The 24,139-nt window shown below is 39.6% G+C and overlaps 1 protein-coding gene across 3 annotated transcripts in view; it reads right to left on the reverse strand.

The window, feature by feature from the left end:
* Positions 1-12,927: 12,927 nt before the first annotated feature.
* Positions 12,928-24,139, reverse strand: part of Best2 (bestrophin 2) — a 131,829-nt gene continuing 120,617 nt past the window's right edge. For all 3 annotated transcript variants that reach the window (XM_072296066.1, XM_019055136.2, XM_019055135.2), the window contains exons 8-11: positions 21,594-21,833; positions 19,609-19,933; positions 17,883-18,127; positions 12,928-15,182 (exon numbers count right to left, since the gene is read on the reverse strand). In XM_072296066.1, coding sequence (XP_072152167.1) covers positions 14,790-15,182; positions 17,883-18,127; positions 19,609-19,933; positions 21,594-21,833 — 1,203 coding nt within the window. In that variant the 3' untranslated portion in view covers positions 12,928-14,789. The remainder of the gene's footprint in view (positions 15,183-17,882; positions 18,128-19,608; positions 19,934-21,593; positions 21,834-24,139) is intronic.

Consider the following 24,139-nt stretch of genomic DNA (forward strand, 5'->3'; position numbering starts at 1 on the left):
CATCTGAAATTGACGGGAGGACATAAATTGTAACGTTGTTTATGGGCTGGGTGATTGGGGATGTCGAGAACTATTTATAACAGTCGAAATTCGGTCAAGTGTGACCTCAGCTTCGCACACGGACATTTCGCACTGCGTTCAGTGACCTTATGCTTCCCGGTGTCCGAACACCAGACGGACGGTCCCTCGCTGAACCCTCTTGCCAAGCACCATTATTTCAGCAACTCAATGAATTGTATTGTTGTAGTTTGCGTTAATGAATGAATTCCGAGAGATTTGGTCTAATCTAAGCCAATGAGAGGCATGAAGTCACATCACATTACAAGCCGAATTTCGTGTCCTGAACATGGCAGGATAGAATTTTAGTTGGATTTTTCCTACAGTCAAAAGTTTTGGAGCTGCTAACTTCAACCTGATTTTCTTTACAAGGCCGCGCTGTTGGAAAAACTGCAAACTCAAATATCCAGTTATTCGATCAATCAATTCCGGTACCTAATTAGAAATCATTTTTCAAAGTCGATTTAAATTTTAAAAGCTGAAATTTAAAAATTTAAAACATGTTTGACACATAATTGACATTTTTTAACTTTTTGGCCTTGCTTTCTTCTCAAAATAGTGTGGACCCAGCACTTGGTATTTTACCACCCTGTTACGTACAGCTTGGGCCACATTTTTTACTTTTTTTTTTTAAATTTAAATAATAAGTAGTTAAAAATTTTAGAAGTTAAGTAGTATAGATAAAAAAATCAAATAAAGATTTTGTAACTAACTGAGATCAATAGGTAGATTTTTATTACAACGTATGTAAAAATATTTTAATTAAACAAATATTTATACTTATTATAATTATACACTTATTTTATTTAAGTTAACAACAAATAAATGCTGTCAATCGAATAAGTATATCAATATCCAATTAAAATTTTAATGAAAAGTTAAAATTAAACCTGTAAAAAATTTTAAAGTTAACTTTTTAAAGTTAATACTTTAAAAAGTTAAAATTAAAACTGTAATTAACTTTAAAAAGTTAAAATTAAAACTTTAATTAACTTTAAAAAGTTAAAATTAAAACTTTAATTAACTTTAAAAAGTTAAAATTAAAACTGTAATTAACTTTAAAAAGTTAAAATTAAAACTTTAATTAACTTTAAAAAGTGAAAATTATAACTTTAATTAACTTTAAAAAGTTAAAATTAAAACTCTAATTTTAGCTCATGAAGACATGCAAGAGAGCGAAAGCTCACTACTCAGGGTGACGCATCTTGATTGACAAGAGAGGTGAAGTTTTCGTGTAGATCTCTCCCGTGAGTGGAGTCAGGTGCAGCGCCCTCGGGTCTAGTAAACCCAAATGCCCGCGTGTAGCGCCAGGTTTATTTTCTACATGATTTTCTACATGCAGTGCAGTACAGCGAACCCGCGACCGACCTCAGTTTAAAGTTCAATCAAATTAATTGAACGTCTGGTGAGGGGGTCCGGTCTGAGCGGGACGTCACGCGTCACGTGTTGAGTCACTGCCAAACGTTGGTCAATTGCTCCAATCCCATTTATTTTTAGGCTGCCCCGCCCCCAGCCCCGGGTCCATTTCGCGAATCGCATCATTTGTATGGGCATCAGCTGTTGCGACTCGCGAACTTCCCTTTTACCTTCTCTCTTTACGGTGTGGGCGCCAGCACTGCCAGCAGCTGCCTCCTTTGATCTATGAGTGATGGTGAGTGAAGAGTATGTTCGGCACGCTTACCTCTATTGATCGGATCAATGGTGCTGCCGCCGCATACTTATGGTAATGGAATAAAGGTGGACACTGGCCTAGTCCCCCTCTTCTCCCGGAGGAGTTGTTGATACTGTTGATCTCACTTGCTTTTCGCCCTCACCCAGAGTTCGCCCCAGTTCTTTGGCCTCGTTTCAAATGCGATTGAAGGGATTTCCTGATGGGTAAAATTCTAAAAACGCAAACGTCCAACTTCCAAAATCTTCAAATCCCGAGTTGCAGTGATCGCAATAAGTTGCGATTTGATTGGAGAATGTATCGCGGTTTTATCGACTTCGATTTATTGCAATAATATAGGACAAAAAATTGCGATAAATTGCACTTTCATCGCATAAATATTTGCAATAAAATAGCAATTTTATATTTACGACGATTTATCCTAATATTATCAGGGCCGGATTAACTTACTTGCCGCCCATGGGCCGCCTAAATTTTGCCGCTCTCTTCTCATTCGTTTTGAAACATGAATAAAAACCATCAAGTGAACGTGCCGGAGGGAGGGGGGTGCATAAGACGCGTTTACTCGTGTTGGACACATTTTTTGCGAAAGCCCTGTCAACACTACTAGCAAAAGTTCACGGAACTTGGAGCAAAAGTTAAGTTCCGTAAATCTATCTCTGTGTGGACAAGGCTTTCCATTTACATGAATTGAACGAAAAAATTATGAAAGAACAAACATACGTGTGGTTTAATAATTTTAACTTCAGCCGCCGCGCCGCGCTGACCACACTGTGTTTGACGCAATGCGTGAAGTATTCTTGCAGTCTTGTAGGCGCTATTCGTTTCACGCCGCCCGCTGCTGACCGCAGCGACCGCACTGCGTTTTTGACGCAATGCGTGAAGTATTCATGCAGTCTTGTAGGCGTTAATATATGTTACATGCCGACTGCCGCGCCGCGCCGAGGGTTTCTAATTTTCATCTCAAGTTCTCGTCATCATTGCTCTCTGCGCCGCGCCGTCCCAGGCCGAATTCCGTGTTCGGTTTCTCTTTAGTCTTATTAATTCCACTATTTGAAGGTGCTGTCTATTATATCACAGAAAGACGACAAAATTAGAGATATACTCTCAGGAAATGAGAGATTTTGTCACCTTTTCTCGTTTGTAATTTTTTTTCTGATTCCGATTTTTCTTTATAGCTACACAGACCCGCCACATCCCATCTCGGGCCCTTGGACCAGTTTTAAGGTCCGGGCCCAAAGCATGGAGGGGGGGGGGGGGGGTCCGAGGGGCATCCCTCGAGAAATTTTAGAATTTATACGACTAATCGGACGCATTTTGTACCGTCCATGAAGAATTTTTCCATCAATTTCTGCGGAATAATTATGTTTTTTTTTCTACTTTCGGCACAAAATACTTGCGAATTGATGCATTCAAAACATCTGGAAAATTTTTATTTTTTTTGGGGGGGGGGGGCATATGATACTATTTTCAGTTCTAAGAGGGCCAGGCCCCCGTGGACTCCCCCTTCGTTTGTCTATGGCAAGGGAGTTGAGCCATTGAAGTCGAGGATGCCCAGACTGGAGACTTATCAGCATCTGACGACGGAAGAAAATGAAACGCAGTTACTAAAAATATCCTAATCCGGGTATCGGAACTTGGCTGTTTTGAAAACGCCATGAAATGCGATGTAATACTTCACGCATTCCGGAGCGTTCAAATAGATGTATCATTGCGCCTCAGAAATGCGACGGAAGATTTAAATGGAAATAGCCTCCATGCACGCTGGGCGTGTCGATTTTCTTCGACATTTTTGCAATGGTGAATGCATAGCTGAAGTGTTCTCCAGCTAGAATTGTATTTATCAAATGGGTGGTTTTTATAGGAGGATTATAATTAAACAAGTGGTTAGAAATAGGAACAAATAATATGAACAATGCAAAACGATTATTCCGATAACGGAACTTGGCTGTTTTGAAAACGCCTTCAAATGCGGCGTGATACCTCACGCATTCCGGAGAGTTCAAATAATTGTATCATTGCGTCTTAGAAATGCGACGGAAGATTACAATTGAAATAGCCTTCATGCACGCTGGCCTTTCCGATTTTCGTTAAAATTTTTGCAATTGAATTGTATATAGCAAATGGGTAATTTTTATAGGAGGATTATAATTAAACAAGTGGTTAGAATTGAAAACAAAATAATATGAACTATGCAAAACGATAATTTGGGTATCGGAACTTGGCTGTTTTGAAAACGCCTTTAAATGCGGCGTGATACCTCACGCATTCTGCGGGCCGATTATTGAAATTTAAACCAGCCCGATAAGACATCGAATTGCGATATATTGCACGGTTAAGATAGGGCTATGTCTTGTCGTAAGCGGCGACATAGAGTCGATGACATTTCAATAATCGCCCCGCTGGAGAGTTCAAATAGTTGCATCATTGCGCCATAAGAATGTGACGGAAGATTTAAATGGAAATAGCCTCCATGCACGCTGGGCGTGTCGATTTCCTTTGAAATTTTTGCAGTCATGAATGCGCTTAAGTGCGCTTCAGCTAGAATTGTACATAGAAAATGGGTAAGTTTTATAGGAGGATTATAATTAAACAAGTGGTTAGAAATGAAAACAAAATAATATGAACTATGCAAAACGATAATTCGGGTATCGGAACTTGGCTGTTTTGAAAACGCCTTTAAATGCGGCGTGATACCTCACGCATTCTGGAGAGTTCAAATAGTTGCATCATTGCGCCGTAAGAATGTGACGGAAGATTTAAATGGAAATAGCCTCCATGCACGCTGGACGTGTCGATTTTCTTTGACATTTTTGCAATGGTGAATGCATAGCTGAAGTGCGCTCCACCTCAAATTGTATTAAGCAAATGGGTGCTTTTTCTACGAGGATTAAAAATAAATGAGTAGTACGGAATATAACAAAAGAATATGAAGTATGCAAAACGATAATCCGGGTATCGGAACTTGGCTGATTTGAAAACGCCTTCAAATGCGGCGTGATACCTCACGCATTCTGGAGAGTTCAAATAGTTGTATCATTGCGCCGTATGAATGGGACGGAAGATTTAAATGGAAATAGCCTTCAAAGCTATACATTTAAAAAAATTGCAAAATTCGCTGCCATGGACTGTGGCCCATGTGACCATCCCCTAAATCCGGCCCTAAGGATTATCGAACAATGAATCGTGATAAATTAAGATAAAATTTCGATTTTATCGAAAGAAACTTTATTGACATAAAACTGTGACAAGATCGAGGATAATCGATCGATCAGTTGATGGATGGTCCTAACTATTTATCGCCCAAAAATCAGGAATTAATTTCAGAATATTTAGATTTTCCTGTTGAATAATGCTACTAAGGATGAAGATTTGCGCCTTTGAGTTGCGGAAACTGGGGGTCGTTTATGTAAATTAATGTCCTTAAAACTTGAGAAGAGAAGACAATCAGACTACAGGAATTTTGCCTTCAAAATCTGATTGCAATGTTACAATATTTTCCAGTTACGTGATATAAAATAGTGTCTGTCCAAAAGGCAAGCTAGCAAAAACGTTTAATGAATACGTTTGTAACAGTTGTTTAAAAGCTCAAGTACACAAACAAAAGCAAACTCAACGAGAAAAACGGATTTGATTGTTGTCGAAGCTTTACCTAGGATCACATGTAAGGAACTTTTGGCCCAGCTTCCCCTCGAATACTTTGTCATTGATTCCTGCTTCATGAACCCAGTCTACTGGTGCTCCATTTCGATGACTCTGAACCACTCAATAAAGTAAAGACATTCTTCTTTGCAAGCCCTACCTTTTCTATTGGTTCTGGACTGCTCGTAGGTCAACGTTTATTTCTGAATGGACTTCTTTTCAACCCCTCTGCAAAACAAATATGTTGAGATGTGCGCAGAAAACTTTCCTCCGGTGTGTCCCAGAAGCGAGCCTGCCGTCGTTTTTAATTGAGTAAGCGTAAGGTCGTCGCTCATATTTCAAGAGAGTAAAGTTGGTAGACATATTTCAACAATCAAGGCATTTTTCTGAAAAATGACAGTGTTACGATAAAATCGGTAATAATCGACTTCATCGTGCGGCGCAATTAGCGTCATTGGAAGTTGCGATGTGAGAGGTACCAAAATGCTCTCAGTTGTCGCGCGTGTGACGGACACTAAACGAATTTCACCATAACGCCTGGATGCAACTATTCGGCCTCTACGGATGTCCGTGTTGCATGCGCACGAAAGTGAAGGCGTTTTGACTCTCCAAGCACTCACCACTTCACGCGCGGCGCACGGTGGATCGAGTCAATAGTGAGGTCGAACAAAATTTTGAAACTTTAAAAGCTTACAACTCCGCTTACACAAAACTATGAGGTTCTGAAAGTGATTTTATTGGTTTCCTCGTAAAATTTTCTTCAAGAAACACCCTTTAAAATTTAAAATTTGGCAGAATATACATCAAAATTTGCAGTTTCAGTCAAAATTTCATGCCCGACCTCTCCAATTAACTCGGTCCGTGTGCGGCGCGGCACCACGGAGAATTGTGTTTCCACCACGAGGTTTCAAAATGATAGGACACCTTCAATTTTTTGTTAATATACTATACAAAGACATCTTGCAAGCACGATAATAGGTGCACATCGGCGTAGGATGTGAGTGTCTTTTGTGATTCAGTTTTGATATCATGATGTGCTTAGAATATTTTTAGAACGACAAGTCGTGCTTATGAGATAGCTTCGCAGTATCAACGCAGTATTGAAGGCACTCTGTTATTTTGGATCTTCGCAGTACAGCCCACCCGCGGAGCCGCGCCGCAAGTGAAGTCTGAAGCGGCGATTGCCTAGACACCCAAAGCGCCTTCACTCCCGTGCGTATGCAACACGGACATCCGTGGAGCCCGAATAGTTGCATTAAGGCGCCGTAATGAAATTCGTTCTGTGTTCTTCGCATGCGACACAAACCGAGGACGGCGCTTTTACACCTCAACTGAATCACAGCGTCGGCTAATGTGCCGATGAAATATCACCGATTTTTATCGCGACATTTTAAATACATAAAATCATCATTTCAATACACCAATACATAAAATCCTAGTTATTGCGTCAATAAAAAGCTTGTATGTATGTCTCTTCTTGTTTTCTTTTCTTTGTTTTTGCGCTTTTGGAATGAGTCTCGACCATCTCTATACTGGTATCTCTGACCATCTCTATCTCGGTATACTGTCCCCTTGAAAGCATTCTTGAACTTTTTTGGACGGTTGGGGATCACCGATCAGATTTTCAGGGAAATTTTACAAATTTGAATCAGCAATTCGCCGAGTAAAAACATAACTCATAGTGGAAATAGTCCCCCTTTCTCATTTTTTCCTCTTTTTTACTTTTATTTTATTTGCTTTTTTCCTGGACACATATATAATAAAATATTTCTATCTCACCCAACCTCCGCTCCCCTATTTAAATTTAATGTCTTACGGTAGTTGAAAAGAGAACGGAGAAACACAGCGACAGGCAACGGGAAAAGCTGTAGAAAATTATCGAAAGTATTTAAGATTAGAGAGAATGTAAGATTATGGTCACGCTTCCAATTTAATTTGTGCATAGGTTGTTTTTTGTGCAAATAAAAAGTTTGGCAAGTATCAAATTTCCTCAAAAAAAAAAAAAAAAAAAAAAAAAAAAAAAAAAAAAAAAAACTAAAAATTCAAGATACAAATGAAAGAGGGCAAAAATATGTACATTTGCATCAGGACTTTCATGTACACTGTTAAACATTTAAAAATGCGAAGTGAAATTAGCACCATAAATACAACACTCCGCTAAAAGAGTAGATTTTGCTCCTCAATAGTGTAAGTCACTACGTAAGTAGAATAGATTCCGCCCCACATTTATATCACTTGGGATCTTTGAGCACTGTATCGACTTCGGCACAGAATTTCACTTCAAAATTTTTAACGGTGCAAACCTAATCACTTGAACCATGCTTTGTTAAATAAAAACCTCTTTGCTAGGGGAAGCCTTATTCTTATGTACATAGGCAATTCACTTTTTACATCGGAAAAACGTATTCCTTGCTGCCTGCGTGGTGCCTGGTAGCCTAGTGTCCGCATCCCGCCATACTATGTGTGTGGTAAACCATAAGCGCGAGAAACATCAAACGCCTTCAATCTATTGTGTATGCAACGTAGACAGCCGTCAAGTGGTAATAGTTGCTGCCCCCAGGCGTTGTGTTTTCTTCACATCGGGTGAGCAAATCGGCGTTCGCTGAGACAACTCTGAAAGTGATTAATTAAGGAGAACACAAGAGTTGCGACAAATTCTGCTAGTTTAAACATGTTTTTTTTCTTCAAAATTAACCTGCCGACACAGAAAAGCGATGCCTTTCAGCTAAGAGCTAGGAGGGCAAAGGAAATAAAATATAAGAGGAAAGAACTAAATAATGGGATTACATGCTTCATAAGTGATGCTAAGTGCATGAAATAAAGATAGAGAGGAGGCAAAGGTCGGACAAAGAAAATTAAAAAATTATTTTCTCTTCCTCTCTTCGTTTATAATTTTAATGTAGTGTTTTTTGTATTATATTTTATTTTATTTTATTTGCCCTATCCCGATAACTTGTAGACAACAAGCTACGGTTCCTCAGTTTTAATATGTTTTATATTCATACATTTTCATATTCGTGATAATGATGTATGAGGATAGGGCAGAAAACTTCTATGAATAAGAATAAATAGCTTCTCTTTGCTCTTATTTTCTCTTTGTCCTTATTTTCTCTTTGTTTTAAGCTGTTTAAAAACGCTATAATCATTGAGGAAGTACTGTATGGGGTTATTTATCCGTCTGCTTCAAAAAGGAGTTTTCCAAAGGGAGGCTTGTCATTGAGTTCACAGTGTTTTCAGTGTCATGAAGTTCAATGATCATAGTTCAAATCATTAATGAGGTTTCTCATCCGCAATCGCCTCATTTAGACGAGAATACCGGAAATTAAATGCAACCATAAAAAATGCACCATGCACAGCAGTTCATTAATTGAGCGAAACCCAACCGTTCAACGTCTGTTTGTAACATGTAGAGCGACATTACAGGGGGTATGGAAGAAATTTTAAGCTATTTTAAGAAAGTTTACACAGTATGCCATACGGCAGTGGAGTGATTTATTGCTCAAATCGCACCTTTTTTTCTTGTATAAAGTTTATTTTTTTTTTTTTTCAAACGTAACTTCAGTTGCGTGGATCTACCGCCACAGTAATCCAAATTTTTGGGGAAATCATAATTTTTCACAAATTTTGGCAACGGTTGTGGACCATAACTCTTGATAATAATGATCCATCCCAACAATGCTCAACAATGGTCTTAAAATTATCGGAAACTCAAGTTGAAAGGGTATTCCAGGAAGGTCTTTGGATTTACAGGATGAAGTACTATTTTTTTTCTTTTTTTTCTGTGCACCAACGAAGGTGCTAACTTCCAGGGCACCTTTGTATCGAGGTTAAAATGTTTGCGGAAAATGACTATAACCATTTTTTTTCTTCATAGAGCTTTGAATTTCGAGAAAATCGCGCTTGGATAGGCTCTTTATACATTTTAAGCTAAGAAATTGGCAGAAAAGGATATTTTCCCCAAGACAGCACCCTTCTCTTGGATTAATGTACTTTTACTGCTGTTTTTTCGTAAATTACGTCAATTTTTGCGCTCTTACTGCTGTCCTATGAAATTCGTTTTTGTATTAATAAGACTTTGCTGTTTTGGCTAAATCCGCCAGTTTTTTAAACTATATTAAACGAATTTTGAAGGAAACATAGCAACCTCATGATTCAGGGAAGTTAGCTGGCTATTCACCTCTTATCCCCTAGAAACACGGAGATCAGGTGCTGTGTTTGTTATCAGTGCATATCGGGTCGTCGGTTTGGTGCTAGTAGCTCTCGGCCATGCAGCATCACTGTCAGTCGTATCTCTCGCTTTTGATGATATCTTCATAAAATCAATCCGAGTTCTGATTTCAGTATCATCAGTGCCGTGCCTGTCCCTGAGTCCCACTGAAACTTTTCATCAGACTTACCTATACCTCCATCCGCACTCACGTGAGCTTGTTGCTTTCAGTAAACGTCGATCGACGTCAGTGCAATACTGTTTTTATTACTCCACATAGAGTTTCTTGTTTTTTCTTCGTTTCCGTCCGAACATTCGTTCAAAATGCCTTCTGATTATGTGTATGGTGTAGAGGATTACGTTCACATGCTTCTTTTCTACGGGGAGACGAAGAAGAATGCCACCAAAGCCGTTTTATTGTGGAAAGAACGATTTCCTGGAAAGAAAGTGCCCAACGCGAGGACCATCCAAGGAGTTTATAATCGAGCCATGAAAACTGGTGCTGTCGTCCCCAAGAATATCTGCGTTGGTCAAAAGATGTGGATCGCTAGCAATGGTGGTAAATGGTAAATGCTCGTCTTAAGATACTTTCATTCGGTCTCCGTCATTTGTCCTCAAAATTATCACAAGAACCATCATAATATGACTCAATTGTTCATGACTAAAGTACCTATTCTATAGTATACATGCATCCTTATTAATTGTTCCTTCCTAGTTAACTAAGTATCCTTGTAAATTTTAGGCATATAGGAAAATTTTATGCCAAAAATAAGTTCATATAGTACCCATACGGCATTACGCTCCAAGGTTCTACTCATTTTCTATCTTAATTAGGTAGTTACCCATCATAGAAATAGTTCTATAAAATGTCCTCGCCATGAACGCTTTTGACACCTAACTAAATACTTGTCGAATTTTCACTCTCTGTTTAGTAAATTTGTTCTTAAATATAAAACACCTACTCACTTCACTTGAATTTTTTGACCGAGTTTTTGAATAACTCTGATTTTCTTTGGATCCCAGACTAGATTCTCAAAAAAATGCATTTTTCTTTTTTCCCATCAAGCACTACTAAGGCTACTGAAACCTTTTAATTCTATTTTTTTGTATCATGCACATGATTAAGTACAGGTACTTATTTGACTGAAGTTTATTAATTTCAGGATTTTTTTCTTTTTTCTTGTTTAGTTTTTTATATTTCTGTTAATTTTTTATAAGTTATATGTAGGTGTAGGCTCTTGAATATTCTTTAGCGACCATATGTCAAAGCAAGAATACTCGTTCCATGTTTTTCTACAATTTTATATTCTATACATTTCTTGAATATTACTCTGTTCATCCTTTCCCTTCCAAATTATTAAATTCAAAAGACTCATAATTACTGAAGTAAATCCACCTCCTTCCATGAAAAATTGAATCTCAATGTATCTCATTATTAACTTTCTCCACCATTTGTTCGAAATCTGACAGATTCAAGTAAGATTTTACCCAGCTAAATTGTTCCAATTTCTAATTCACCTTAACACTTTCAAATTTATTTATCACATCTTACATTGTATTATTATCATTAAATATACTCACATTTGTCTCTTGCAATTCCAGTCTGTTTATGAATATCTAATATACAACCTAATATTTCTCAACCAGCAATTTTTTTAGATGGTCATTTTAAGAAATGGGACAAATCCCATGTACCTACCAAGTTTGAAATTTTTTTCATCCAGTTTAGTGCAATGGAAAAGTATAAGCGCAGCTATTGAAGGGAGGTTTTTATTGTTATCGATTTCGGTCTCAGGCTCCTCAGTCTTATAATTTTATGAAACCAATCACTCAAATTACTCTCTCTGAATTAATTTCACTGTGTATTAGTTTCTCGATGGATGTGACCAACTTAAGACTCAACTTATTGAAAATGAAAAATTCATTGTCATGATACAATTAGACTGATTATTGGTCCAGCGGGTACCGAAATCAATGATAATAGATGATAATTTTTGAGGCAAAATTGTCCTATTATTACCTTTAAATTTTAATATGACTTCAAAGATTTCCCTCTATAAATATCACACATAAGCAAACAGTTTTTCCTTAACTGTTATTTGATCAAATTGGATCGGGTTTCACAGAATCGCACCCGACCGCATTTTGGAAAAAATGAGTTGGGAGTAGTTTCGAATTCAACCAGTTGTACATTTTCTCTTATTCAAAATTCAAAGCTGCAAAAAAATGTTTTGAGCGTGAAAATAGTCGTTAAACGTTTTCTGTAACATTGAGTCTTGAGAAAGTTTAAAACTTTTCCACCTGGTTATCTCGGTTCAACTTTTGTGACTGGGTGCTTTTCTGTTAAATTCAGTCCATACATAGTTGCTTTGCTGGGCAGATACTTAGTACTGTAATTTTTTTTTTTTTTTTTTTTTTTTTTTTTTTTTTTTTTTTTTTTTTAATTGACTGAGGTGTTCAAAATTTTGCAAAATTAATCCAGTAATTAAATGGGGGGGAGGGGAGGGGAGGGGAGGCGATGTAATGCCAGTTGTAACTTGGTTTATTTGTGAAATTTAATTTGCCTCCCTTAGGATGAAGTACCAATTGAATAAATTTTGATTTTTTCATACAACTTAATATGCTAAGCCTGAAGTGAAAAACCAAAGTCCTGCGAAAAATTCATCATAAATTAGAACGTCTGCATTAAAAATAATCTACGTATGATCATATGAAAACCTTGCCAATCATTATCCTGCAAGTAGTCTCATTCCGTCTCAAAAGTTAGTTCCATATTAACGGCCAAAATGCAAAACCCCGTATCTCCATTGCGGTGTTTCAAAATTTCCGATACCATTTTATTTTTTCGAGGAGAAACAGGCCAAATTTGTAATTTGAAATTTATACCGCATATTCTGCAAATAGAGAAGAAAAATCAAGGAAGTTTTCAAGAAATTACGTTGACTAGTTTTCCACCAAAAAAAAAAAAAAAAAAAAAAAAAAAAAAAAAAAAAAAAAAAAAAACAACCAGTTGACAGGAAGTCTGTAACGTCGCAAACGGAGGTACATAGTTTCGCATTTTGGATATCGATATGTTCAAACCTCACTCACTATTCGGCAGGAACTTAAGGCTCCTTCAATTAGGCTGCATAGGCCACATTTCGTGTTCTCAATTCAATCAAATTGCCTATGTCATCATTTGAAGGTTTTCTAAGCTGTCGTACTCAAAAAGATCGCAAGCTTCAAATTGTATGGTCCCGTGCCTATGGGTTATTTTCCTATCTATATTCCCTTTTTGTGTAAGGGGGTGGTGAATCAGGGTCTCATTACTTATTGCGATATTATCAGTTTTAAAAAAGGAAAAGCCAATATGTCCCAAACGGAGAAGTCTATTTTATTCAAATTTATTAAAAAATTAAAAGAAAGAGATAAACCTAACAGATAGTATAAAATTTACACATGACTGAATATTTTTAACAAGTAAGAGGTCAGATATCTTACTCACTGCTTTTCTCAAGGAGGCCATTCTGGGTCCCCTCTTTGCTATTTTGCAGTAAATGTAAACTACTTATAATATTACACAATCACTAAAGAATCACCTGGAGGAGCAAATCCTCAAAATTGAACAAATTAGTATTAAACCTATTGCAGAAGACATGTTCATTATAGTAAAATGTACATTTATAAAATCTAATAATGCAAAGAAAAACTAAAAAGTTAAACAATACAAAAGAACAAAAAAAGAGGACGAAACATAACCATTAAGTCAATAAATTAATTCAATAATTATTCACAGCTCAAAAACTAAAACTGAACCGAGTAACTGTCTGTTTTGATAAAAATTTATTTGAAAGAATAAGTATGCTAGAACCGTCCCAGACACTCAGAAACTTTGATTATGTCAGACTTTATTCACAACATTTAACTAACTAACGCCTCTAAACTTCTCACGCAACTGCGATGCTTCTCAAACGGAAATACTAACAATTTCCTAACTGTCAGGCTCTAAAATTATAACGAAAATTTCAATTTTAGAATTTAAATTTTCTCACGAAAATTAAATACGAAAGGTTCATAACGAACTAACGCACGACTAAAAGCTGGTAGGCTCAGCACATGAATATGATAAATGCAATTTTAATAATAAAAAGAGAGAGAGAGAGAGAGAGAGGGGGAACCGCACTGCAAGTTTCAAGATCTCAAAAAGGTTTGATGACATTAAGAAACTATACATGCGAGTGCGTAGCGAAAAAGTTGGTTTTTACCCTCCAATTTTTTTCACTCCAAGAGGGGTTTCATGCAGAGACTAGGTTAACTCAAAAATACGGACGGGTCAACACCCACATTTCTCCAAAGATGTTTAGTATTACCTAGGTATCCTTGATGTATTGGATAACACGAAAAAAAGATGTGATTAGGTTTCATCACACATTCCTGATACCATACTGATGTACATTTGGATAATAGGTGTAGAGCAGAATATGGATGACTACACGAAAGTCGGGAAATGCGTGTCTCAATTACAACGTTTAAAAGATTCCGAATATGTTTATACTTTTGAAAGAAAATAAAGCACACTTACGCATATTTTTTAATGAATGAGAAAATTTCAACGAAAACGTCTTAGTTTTCTTCTAGAAAATAAATCATGAGTAGGAAGACTTGCATCGTCGCTACGTAATAAACGCATTTTTAAACTTCGGCCATCGATATACTACCAGAGCACTGATTACCTCAATTTTTTTCTTAAGTCTGAAAATCTAATTGTGAATTCAGTTGGAATGAAACTACTTAACTATCGTTCATCCCATGCATCGGTCGCAAGCCAACATTCAAATCAAATCAGGCATTTTGAGAAATGCATTAGCAAATGGTGAAATAATCTCCGTCAGATTAAAGTTGAGAGAAATTTGCTGGAATACGAAGTATTTACCATTTTCAATCCTAAAATTTCTCAGGAACAAATATTGAATTCCATAAAATTTTGCAATATAAACGAGATTTACAATTCACACATTAAATACATTTTGTAATTAAGAATTCTATTTCAAAAACACGGAAAACCTCGTTAATCCGTAAAATTTAACCAGCTGCTTGAGCATTTATGAAAATGCCTGATTGGATATTTGCCTGCGACACAGGTACCTTCTCATAAAGAGAATCTTGTTGACAGAAACCATATTAATTGTCCAAAGTAATTTGTCACAGTAGTTGTATGAGGTTCAACAGATGGGCTCAGACATAAACTTCTTTTTTTGATTTGCTTTGAGACGCTACGCTCGTCTTGCGAGACCTCTCCTCGCCACCCGAAATACTTCCCGACGAACTACCCCCGCACGCACTATCGTCCTTGTCACTTGCCGTCACGTCGGTCATGACCGCCGAATTGGGGGCCGATTCCGATCGGTCGACGCCAATCGATGTGAAAAATGGTTGACTCATGGAAACTGCAGTGAGGGGCACGTTCACGGCGACGGGGAGAGCTTGTTTCGGCATGCCACTGGACAGTAAGGCTGGTGGTAAGACCGTTTTGGCAAGTGCAAGACTGCTGAAGCCGCTGCTGTTTGAGGCCACCGAGGTTATTGTACCATTGTTACCCTCCAGCTCTTGGATTGGAGATAGAAGCATCTGAAAAAAAGAGCATAAACCATTCCTTTAATGCAAACTCTGGACCTTTTCCGTAGAAAGACCTGCGGACTAATTGGGCTGCATTTTGTAATTTGGACCTGTAAATTCTGACTCATCTGAAAAAACACTTATGTGCATTGGGAAACTAATGGCACATAAGTTGTTTTTAAACCGGGCCGGAATTTATAGGTCCAAATTGCAAAATGCAGTCCAATTGTTGAAATTGATGGACAAAGTAATAGACAAAGAAGACACATCAGCTAATGCCTAAGTTAATTGGGCAATTTACTTTTTTACATGGAGACGGTTGAGCGGATTTCTGTGTAAATTTCAGTGAATTTTCTGCATAGTACGAAGCAATTTCCCTACAACTTTCAAAGGAATCCGCACAAACGCTCTCTTGTAAAAAATTAAATTGCCCAATTAAATTAGGCAATAGCTGATGTAGATTGGTACCGCCATGGGCCGCGGCCCGAATTTTGCAATTTTTTTAAATGTAGCTATAAAGAAAAATCGGATTAAGAAAAAAAATTACAAACGAGAAAAGGTGACAAAATCTCTCATTTCCCGAGAGTATATATCTAATTTTGTCGTCTTTCTGTGATACTTACAATGGACAACACTAGAGTGCGGCTTATTTTCGTCATGTCGGAAAATCGACGAGGTCCGGGTGGCAATCGATGATACCTATGAAAATAATAGGCTGTATAAAATTTGAGCCAATTTGAAGCTTTTTTAGCTGATGCTCAAAGGGATCAAAAGTAAGGGGCAAAATTACATTGGTTTAAATGGGCGGAAAAACGCCTGATCTGCGCAAATGCGTTTTTTGGATCTAAAATGCGCTTGAATGAAGAAAACCTGACCAACTCTTAGAGAGGCATCTAGGGGCCCATTTGAAACGAGAAAATCACACTTTTGACCCATGGGTGAGGGTAGGGGGGTCACGGCGTAGCCGGTTTTGAGGCGCCGCGCCCGGAGCTGAGAATTCGTTTCTGATCGAACTCAAAATAAGTGTTCCGAAGTTGAAGAGGCAAATTTATCTCACAACTTGATGAGAAATAATGTATGATAGTTGTTTTAGCCCTTGAGAACTATACTTGGCCCTTTACAATGCTACCTCACATACTATTTCTCGAGCCTGGAACAAAATTGGTGTATATATTTTATCTTGCACTCGAGTGATCCCCCTACCCTCACCCATGGGTCAAAAGTGTGATTTTCTCGTTTCAAATGGGCCTCTAGATGCCTCTCTAAGAGTTGGTCAGGTTTTCTTCATTCAAGCGCATTTTCGATCCAAAAAACGCATTTGCGCAGATCAGGCGTTTTTCCGCTCACAACCAATGTAATTTTGCCCCTTACTTTTGATCCCTTTGAGCCTCAGCTAAAAAAGCTTCAAATTGGCTCAAATTTTATACAGCCTATTATTTTCAAAGGTATCATCGATTCCCACCCGGACCTCGTCGATTTTCCGACATGACGAAAATGAGCCGCACCCTAGGACAACACCTTTAAATAGTCGAGTTAAGACCAAGAGAGAAACTGAACACGGAATTTGGCCTGAAACGCCGCGGCGCAGAGAGCAATGATGACGAGAACTTGAGATGAAAAGGAAGAGCCCTCGGCGCGGCGGTCGGCATGTAACACATATTGGCGCCTACAAGACTGCACGAATACTTCACGCATTGCGCCAAAGACAGTGCGGTCAGCAGCGGGCGGCGAGAAACGCATAGCGCCTGCAAGGCTGCATGAATACTTCACGCATTGCGTCAAACGCAGTGCGTGCAGCAGCGGTCAGCGTGAAACGCATAGCGCATACAAGGCTGTAGAAATACTTCACGAATTGCGCCAAACACAGTGCGGTGAGCGCAGCGCGGCGGCGGAAGTTAAAAATATTAAACCACATTTATGTTTGTTCTTTCATAATTTTCTCGTTCATTTCATATAAATGGTAGGCCTTGTCCACACAGAGATAGGTTTACGGAACTTGACTTTCGCGCCAAGTTTCGTGAACTTTTGCTACTAGTGTTGACAGGGCTTTCGCAAAAAATGTGTCCTATACGAGTAAACGCGTCTTATGCACCACTCCCCCTCCGGCACGTTCACTTGATGCTTTTTATTAGAGTACCTTTATAGCGAGAGTATGGACAGATCGCTTGATGGAGAGCTTAGGGCCCAAAAGTGCAGCCACCCTTCTGAGCAACTTCTAACACACGAAATTTCACTGCCAGCCAATAGATTTCAATTCTAACCAAGATGGCCAAGAATGTACAGAAATGAGCGTTCTTTCGCAAAAATAAGTAAAATTGAGCAAAAAGTAAGCCAATCACATGCTTTTTAAACGACGGTTCGTAACAATTGTATTTGTAAATCGCTATGGACATTTGAAATTCATAGGTTGGCTGCATTTCTGGACCCTAACTTTATTCGCGGAGGCATCGGTGAAGGCCTGATGAATTTTCGGAGTTTCAAATCTGCCTATACTCTCGCTATACAGGTACTCTAGTTTTTATTGATGTTTCAAAACGAATGAGAAGGGGCGGCAAAATACAGGCGGCCCATGGGCGGTAAGTAAGTACATCCGGCCCTGCTTAGAGTAGGATCAGATCCTACTTTTAAGGTCAAGACGCGGGTGTACTAGCCCTTAAACGTTGTCCAATTAGCTCGCAGGATTGAAACCTTGAATTACAAACAATTACATACCTGAACGTAGGGTAGTTGATCGGTGGAGTTGTGAACGGAGGTGGTGATGAGCGGCTGGGACACGATGGCCGACGTCACCGGTAGCGTTGTTACTGCGTTGCTCGCGATGAGTGCGCTGGCTGTGCTGTGATTAAACTGAATGTTGTTGTTCATCTGGCTGATTCTCAGCTCCTTGTCCAATGGGTTCTCTTTCGTTTCCTTCGTCACGTCCGGCGTCGGGATTCGAGGTCGGTTCTTCAGTGTTACTGCAAAACCACAATCCCATGCTTAATTTTCATCCTGATTTGGGAGTATTTAAATCAAAAGCAACTATATCTTTTCTGATATCGTCACCTCCCGGGCAAAGTATCACAAGCGCCATGCGACGTTTAAAAATTTCCGCCGCCATTTTATTTTTTTTACTGAGAAATTGTTGGTTGAATCTGTTCGAAAATTTCACTAAATTTTATCGGCAGCACAAAGAAAATTCGGTGTAATTTTCGGACAGCTTCGTTGAACAATTTCTCTGTAACAAAATATAATGGCGGCGGAAATTTTTAAACGTCGCATGGCGCTTGTGATACTTTGCCTGGAAGGTGATGATATGAGCTCTGAGATCCATAAGAATACATGCATAACAGGGTTCATGTCACTATGGATATGGTTACTTTTGATTTAAATACGTCCTTTTTGAGTAGATAACTATTAGTGCTCCCCCGAATGCTCATTGCCTATCCAGTAAAATTGAAGGCAAAATGAAAGTTGGCGTTTTTTGTTTAAAATTTACAAATCACCTATGCTACCGTTCTAGGGAGGAACACCTCATGAGCATTCGAATGTTGCCAAATTTCCTCTCAGAAAATGTTGATTTTTGATGAAAGTTATGCATATTTTCCACTTAAATTTTCAGATATTTTAGATCAAATTAAGCACACGAGAAATTTTCTCGCGAATTCGTGATTTGTCGAAGGAAATTTGGCAACATCTGGGGGCCCATACGATGTTTTCCCTTGGCACGGCAGCGTAGACCCAATCAAGGCAAAGAGCAAGATGAGCGTGCGCTATTCGAGGAGGCAACTATTCGTGCTCTCCAGTAGATTTAGTGCCTATCCTGGGAAATTGAAGGCGAAATAATGAAGTCGCCGAGAGATTGACACGTCTTCCATAAATTAATATAAACTGGACGCATTTCTGCCAAACGGAACTGTAGACGAGTGGAAAAGATTGGGTATGCTCTAGAAAGCTGCATAAGAAACAATGTTAATGTGGGAGTGATTCCCTTTGGAGAAATGGAAAAGCGGGATTTTACATTCTGTCAAACGGAACTATGTGCCGACTGAAATCGGAACTCATGAGCCATGGACATGGGACAAGAGCGTTATAGACAGGGTTTATGAGTTAAAGAGGACCACGCGGAGCCGCGGCGGTGGCTCTGTCGCACAGAAGTGGACCCAACAATTTGGCAACACCGGGTTTGCTCCATTTAAACCTATGCTAAATAATCGATTCTTGTCGGAGCACCTGGCCTCTTCAAGAATCGATACATTTTCATAGGTTTAAATGGAGAAAAGGCAATGTTGCCAATTTGCTGGATCCGCCAATGCTGCCGCTGACGTCACTGGCGCTTTATAATTCCCATTCATCCTTTCAGTCCTTGACTAACGCGCACACCCCATCATCCCCACCTATCTCTGGTTCCGTTTGGCAGAAATACGTCGAATTGAGAGTATGAAATTTCGGGAGTTACCTTGTCGGCCGAAGCGCTGTCCGCGCGCGGATTTGCGTCCGACGAACCTGTCGTAGAGGCTCATCTTCTGCTGCTCGCTTTTGGCGTGAGCTGAGATCTGGTTCCCGTTGGCCTGGCCGGAGGGCGGGAGACCGGCCTCGACGTTGTTGGCGTTGGCGGCGTTGCCCGCGTTGCCGTTGTTCGGGCTCGAGTAGACCGAGTTGTGCCGCGTCCGACCGAAGAGTCCGCCAGAAGAGTACGTCGACGAAGACCGGAACGAGCCCACCCGCAGCCGATGGAACCAGTTCTTGCTTCGCCGTTCCACCATTGGAGTGTCCACGCTCTCCTGAAGCCCAACAACCAACGAAACATGGTTACAACCAACAGAGATATATTCAGAACCAACTTACCCAAAAGCGTCCAATCCAAGTGCAAATTGAGGCTCCAAAGAGATTCATCGATTACCCCGCCTCACACAGCTAGCCAATAAGAGAGCTAGGAAAACCATCGATGAACCTCTTTGAATCCTCTAGTTTGTACATGGTCTGGACGCTTTGGACAAAACCAAAGACATAAAGACGGAGTGCTCGTATCTAAAAGCACGGGGAAAAAGTGAAGCCTGGTTTGGCGCTGGGTGCTTGTGTGAGTGTGTAAATGAGCGCGGGAATCCATGGCGGCAAACGGAAATTTGATTTGAACCTGTCCTCTTGATTTTTCCACATTTCTTCTTTTAAACGTGTTTTAAATGCCTGAAACGATTATATTAAGAAAGTTGGGACTGCGTCCTAATATAATACACCTACTTTTGCTCGGTAATAGGCAGTAATCTCAGATAAAGTTGGTTTTTCTTTTGCTCATGGTGGTTCTGCCGGTTCAAACAGGCCGTTACAGTCCTAGATGACCGTTACTCCCAAATGAAATTAATCGGTCGACGACGGACTAAAACTAACCTAAAGTTAAAAAAATATGAGTGGGTATGTGAATTTGGGCAAAAATCAACCTAGAATACTTTGTTTCCGCAATTTTATTTAGTTCCCGCCCTACATTTGAATTTCAAACTTGTCCCGATTTCGCCGCCAATCCTCTAGCCAATAGTAGAGGTGATTGAAAAGAAGCTTCATTTTTTGCTTTTAGCGCTCCGTCTTTATGTCTTTGGACAAAACCCGTTTTGAAGACCTGTTAGTTTGCTGTGGATCTACTAGTGGGCTGATGAGTTTCGGGTGACGTAATGTGCCAAACAAGTTTATCGAACTTCGGATTGTTTTCTGGACAAATTGGATAGGTCAATTGGAGTCCTGAGAGAAAAGCTTCCACTATTGTCGGGATAATTTCTTGCCCTAACCAGTACTGCCGTGATAGCGAAGAAAGCAGTATGTGTCAAATTTTCGAAATCGAGTTTCCTTCGAAATCCGTCTAATCTTTTTTAGATGAAATCACTAAAAGAGGTAACACAGCAAAATTAATCTTAATTGTATGAAAACGAGACATACAAGAAAGCCGTAGGTGCACAAAAAATGACGCAGTTCCAGGCAAGACAGCAGTAAGTGACATCATTCCTCCAGAGAGCTAATGAAAACAGTGCTTTCAAGTAAAATGCCGCCCTCTTCTGCCAATTTCTAATCTGGAAATGTGTATGTTGTGTGTCCAAAACGCAACCACGAAATCATACAGAAGATATCACTTAGGTACGGCTGTCTTGCCTGACAATGGCCTAGCATGAAAATGAAAAATGCCCTTTTTATATAATTGAAATTAAATCGGTCGATTTATAATCATCCAAATGATTTCTAGGAATCTTCCGGATGATCAGTGGCAATTTGTCAAAAAACGATGGGTTCTTTCAATATAATTTTCCGGTCAGACACTTTCTGAGATCGTTTTCTCAAAACTTTATTTTCGCACTTACTGCTCTCTTCGCTATCACGGCAGAGTACCTGGTCCATAGCTTTCGGGAGAATTTGAGGGAGAGATCATGCAAGTTTGACAGAAAATAAACACAAATTTACATAGTCGGCGTATGTGTCGTCAGGATTGACTGACTTCCTGCGCGAAGACACAACGTTGGCGTAGAGACCATCCGACTCCTTGACCTTGTAAAAGTCGGCCGAGGCTTTTGGCTCCGAGCGGCGGTAGTGCTCCGAGGCGACTGTGTAGGGTAGATCTTTGGGCACCACCTCGTCCCAATATTGGTCCTTGAGCAGCTCCGGATGTTCCTCGTGCATCTCGTCCACAATCATGTACGCAGCCTGAACAGGTGAAACAAGGGTATATATCAGTGAAAAAGCTATCATTTGGACGTCAGAACATGAATACTAGAACGTATCTTTGGAACATAGTAACTGCTATTCTTCACAAAAAATTGTTTATGAAAACTAGTGAGGGAACTCTTTGTAGTTTCGCTTTATTCTGAGCGGCGACTATTCGAACACAGCAGTCAAGGGTTTGCATACCTACTATATTTGAAGGCGATTTTTGCCAGCGCGTCAAAAAGTGAATAAACACTCTCTGAAGTTTCGGCTGTGTATGAAAACTAGTGAGGGAACTCTTTGCAGTTTCGCTTTATCCCGAGCGATAACTATTCGAACATAGCAGTCAAAGTGTTGCATAACCACCGTATTTGAAGGCGGTTTCTGTGAGCGCGTCAGAAAGTGGCACTCTTGGCAGGTAAAGAGACACTCTTCAAAGTGTCACTTTTCCTCAAGCGATAACTATTCGAACACAGCAGTTAAGGGGTTACACACCCACCGTATTTAAGGCGGTTTGTGTCAGCGCGTAGAATAGTGAATGGAGAATTCAAGAGAGTCGTGAAAGTTTAACTTTACTTCGAGTGATAACTATTTGAACATAGCAGTCAAGGGGTTGTATAACCACCGCATTTTAGGACGATTTTTATTAGCGCGTCAAAAAGAATCTAGACACTTTTTAAAGTGTCACTTTACATCAAGCGATAACTATTCGAACACAGCAGTCAAGGGGTTGCATACCCACCGTATTTGAAGGCGCTTTTTAAGAACGCGTCAAACAGTGGTTGCACACTCTTAAAAGTGTCACTTTACCTCAAGCGATAACTATTCGAACACAGCAGTCAAGGGGTTGCCATACCCCACCGTATTTGAAGCGCTTTTTAAGAACGCGTCAAACAGTGGTTGCACACTCTTAAAAGTGTCACTTTACCTCAAGCGATAACTATTCGAACACAGCAGTCAAGGGGTTGCATACCCACCGTATTTGAAGGCGCTTTTTAAGAACGCGTCAAACAGTGGTTGCACACTCTTAAAAGTGTCACTTTACCTCAAGCGATAACTATTCGAACACAGCAGTCAAGGGGTTGCATACCCACCGTATTTGAAGGCGCTTTTTAAGAACGCGTCAAACAGTGGTTGCACACTCTTAAAAGTGTCACTTTACCTCAAGCGATAACTATTCGAACACAGCGGTCGAGGGGTTGCATCCCTAGCGTATCTTAAAGCGGTTTTTGCCCGAGCGTAGAATAGTGCCTAACCTACTCACTCTCGTTTATTTGAAACGATTGATATGAAAACCGGACATGTCTCCAATCTGATAAAATGCACTCAGTAGTGAAGAAAGCATTATTTAGCACGTATTTTTAATTTTTTTTTTTTGTAAAAAAAATGAGGCAGCATTCATCGTCATTTCCTACACACAGCTCTTTTTTTGGAGATCTTACATTGTTTACATTGTGATGAAGGGAGGTTGAAGCAGAGACCGAATTTTGTTGGTCCTTTCACCGTACTTAGGACGAGTCTCGACTGCGCTAGCTTAAGTCCGGCCTAGCGCTTCTAACTGGCCAGTGGTGCAGTTTGGACTCATCAATGGGTGTTACACTTCTAAATTCGGCCCCAAGTCCTTAAAATAGCCATCATGAAAGGAAAGAATAAACCCCAGTAAAAATTGGCAATAAGAGCTGCGTTTCAAAATACCATGGGAATTTTTATAGCCGGCTAAAGAAGGCTACAGAAAAGCATATAGCTGGCTGTAGAATGCGGAGAAAATCATACAGCCGGGCTATACGAAGCGATAAAAAATTATGCAGCCGGACTATAGTTCCTATCGCCGGGCTTTACACTTTATCGCCTGGCTGTTTTTTTTCGCCATCGATTGTAAAAGGCTATAAGAAATTGCGTAGAAATTCGTGTGCTTTGGAAATCATTAAGTTTGATACGGAACCACCTCAATATTTACAAAACACACGTTATATTTTCCTTTAATACATATTTTTTTCATCAATTAAAATGAGAATAATCCATACAGGATGTGCAAACATTTCAAAATCATGAGTTGAATAACGCTGACTCCGCCAGATTAAATATTAGAGCCTAACACAAAGCGGAGCGGCGCGGCGACGCACTGGCGCCTACAAACCTAACAGGGATACTTCACGCATTGCGCAACGCGTGAAGTATCCCTGTTAGGTTTGTAGGCGCCAATGCGCGTTCCGCGCTGGCTGCCCGCCTGCCGCACCGCAGCGTGCCACGGCGCGGCGCTTGAAGCAACTATTTCACACCAGAGGTATTGCACAGCATCACACGAA

The sequence above is a fragment of the Bemisia tabaci genome, chromosome 2, assembly GCF_918797505.1.
Source record: "Bemisia tabaci chromosome 2, PGI_BMITA_v3".
Classification (NCBI taxonomy): Eukaryota; Metazoa; Arthropoda; class Insecta; order Hemiptera; family Aleyrodidae; genus Bemisia; species Bemisia tabaci.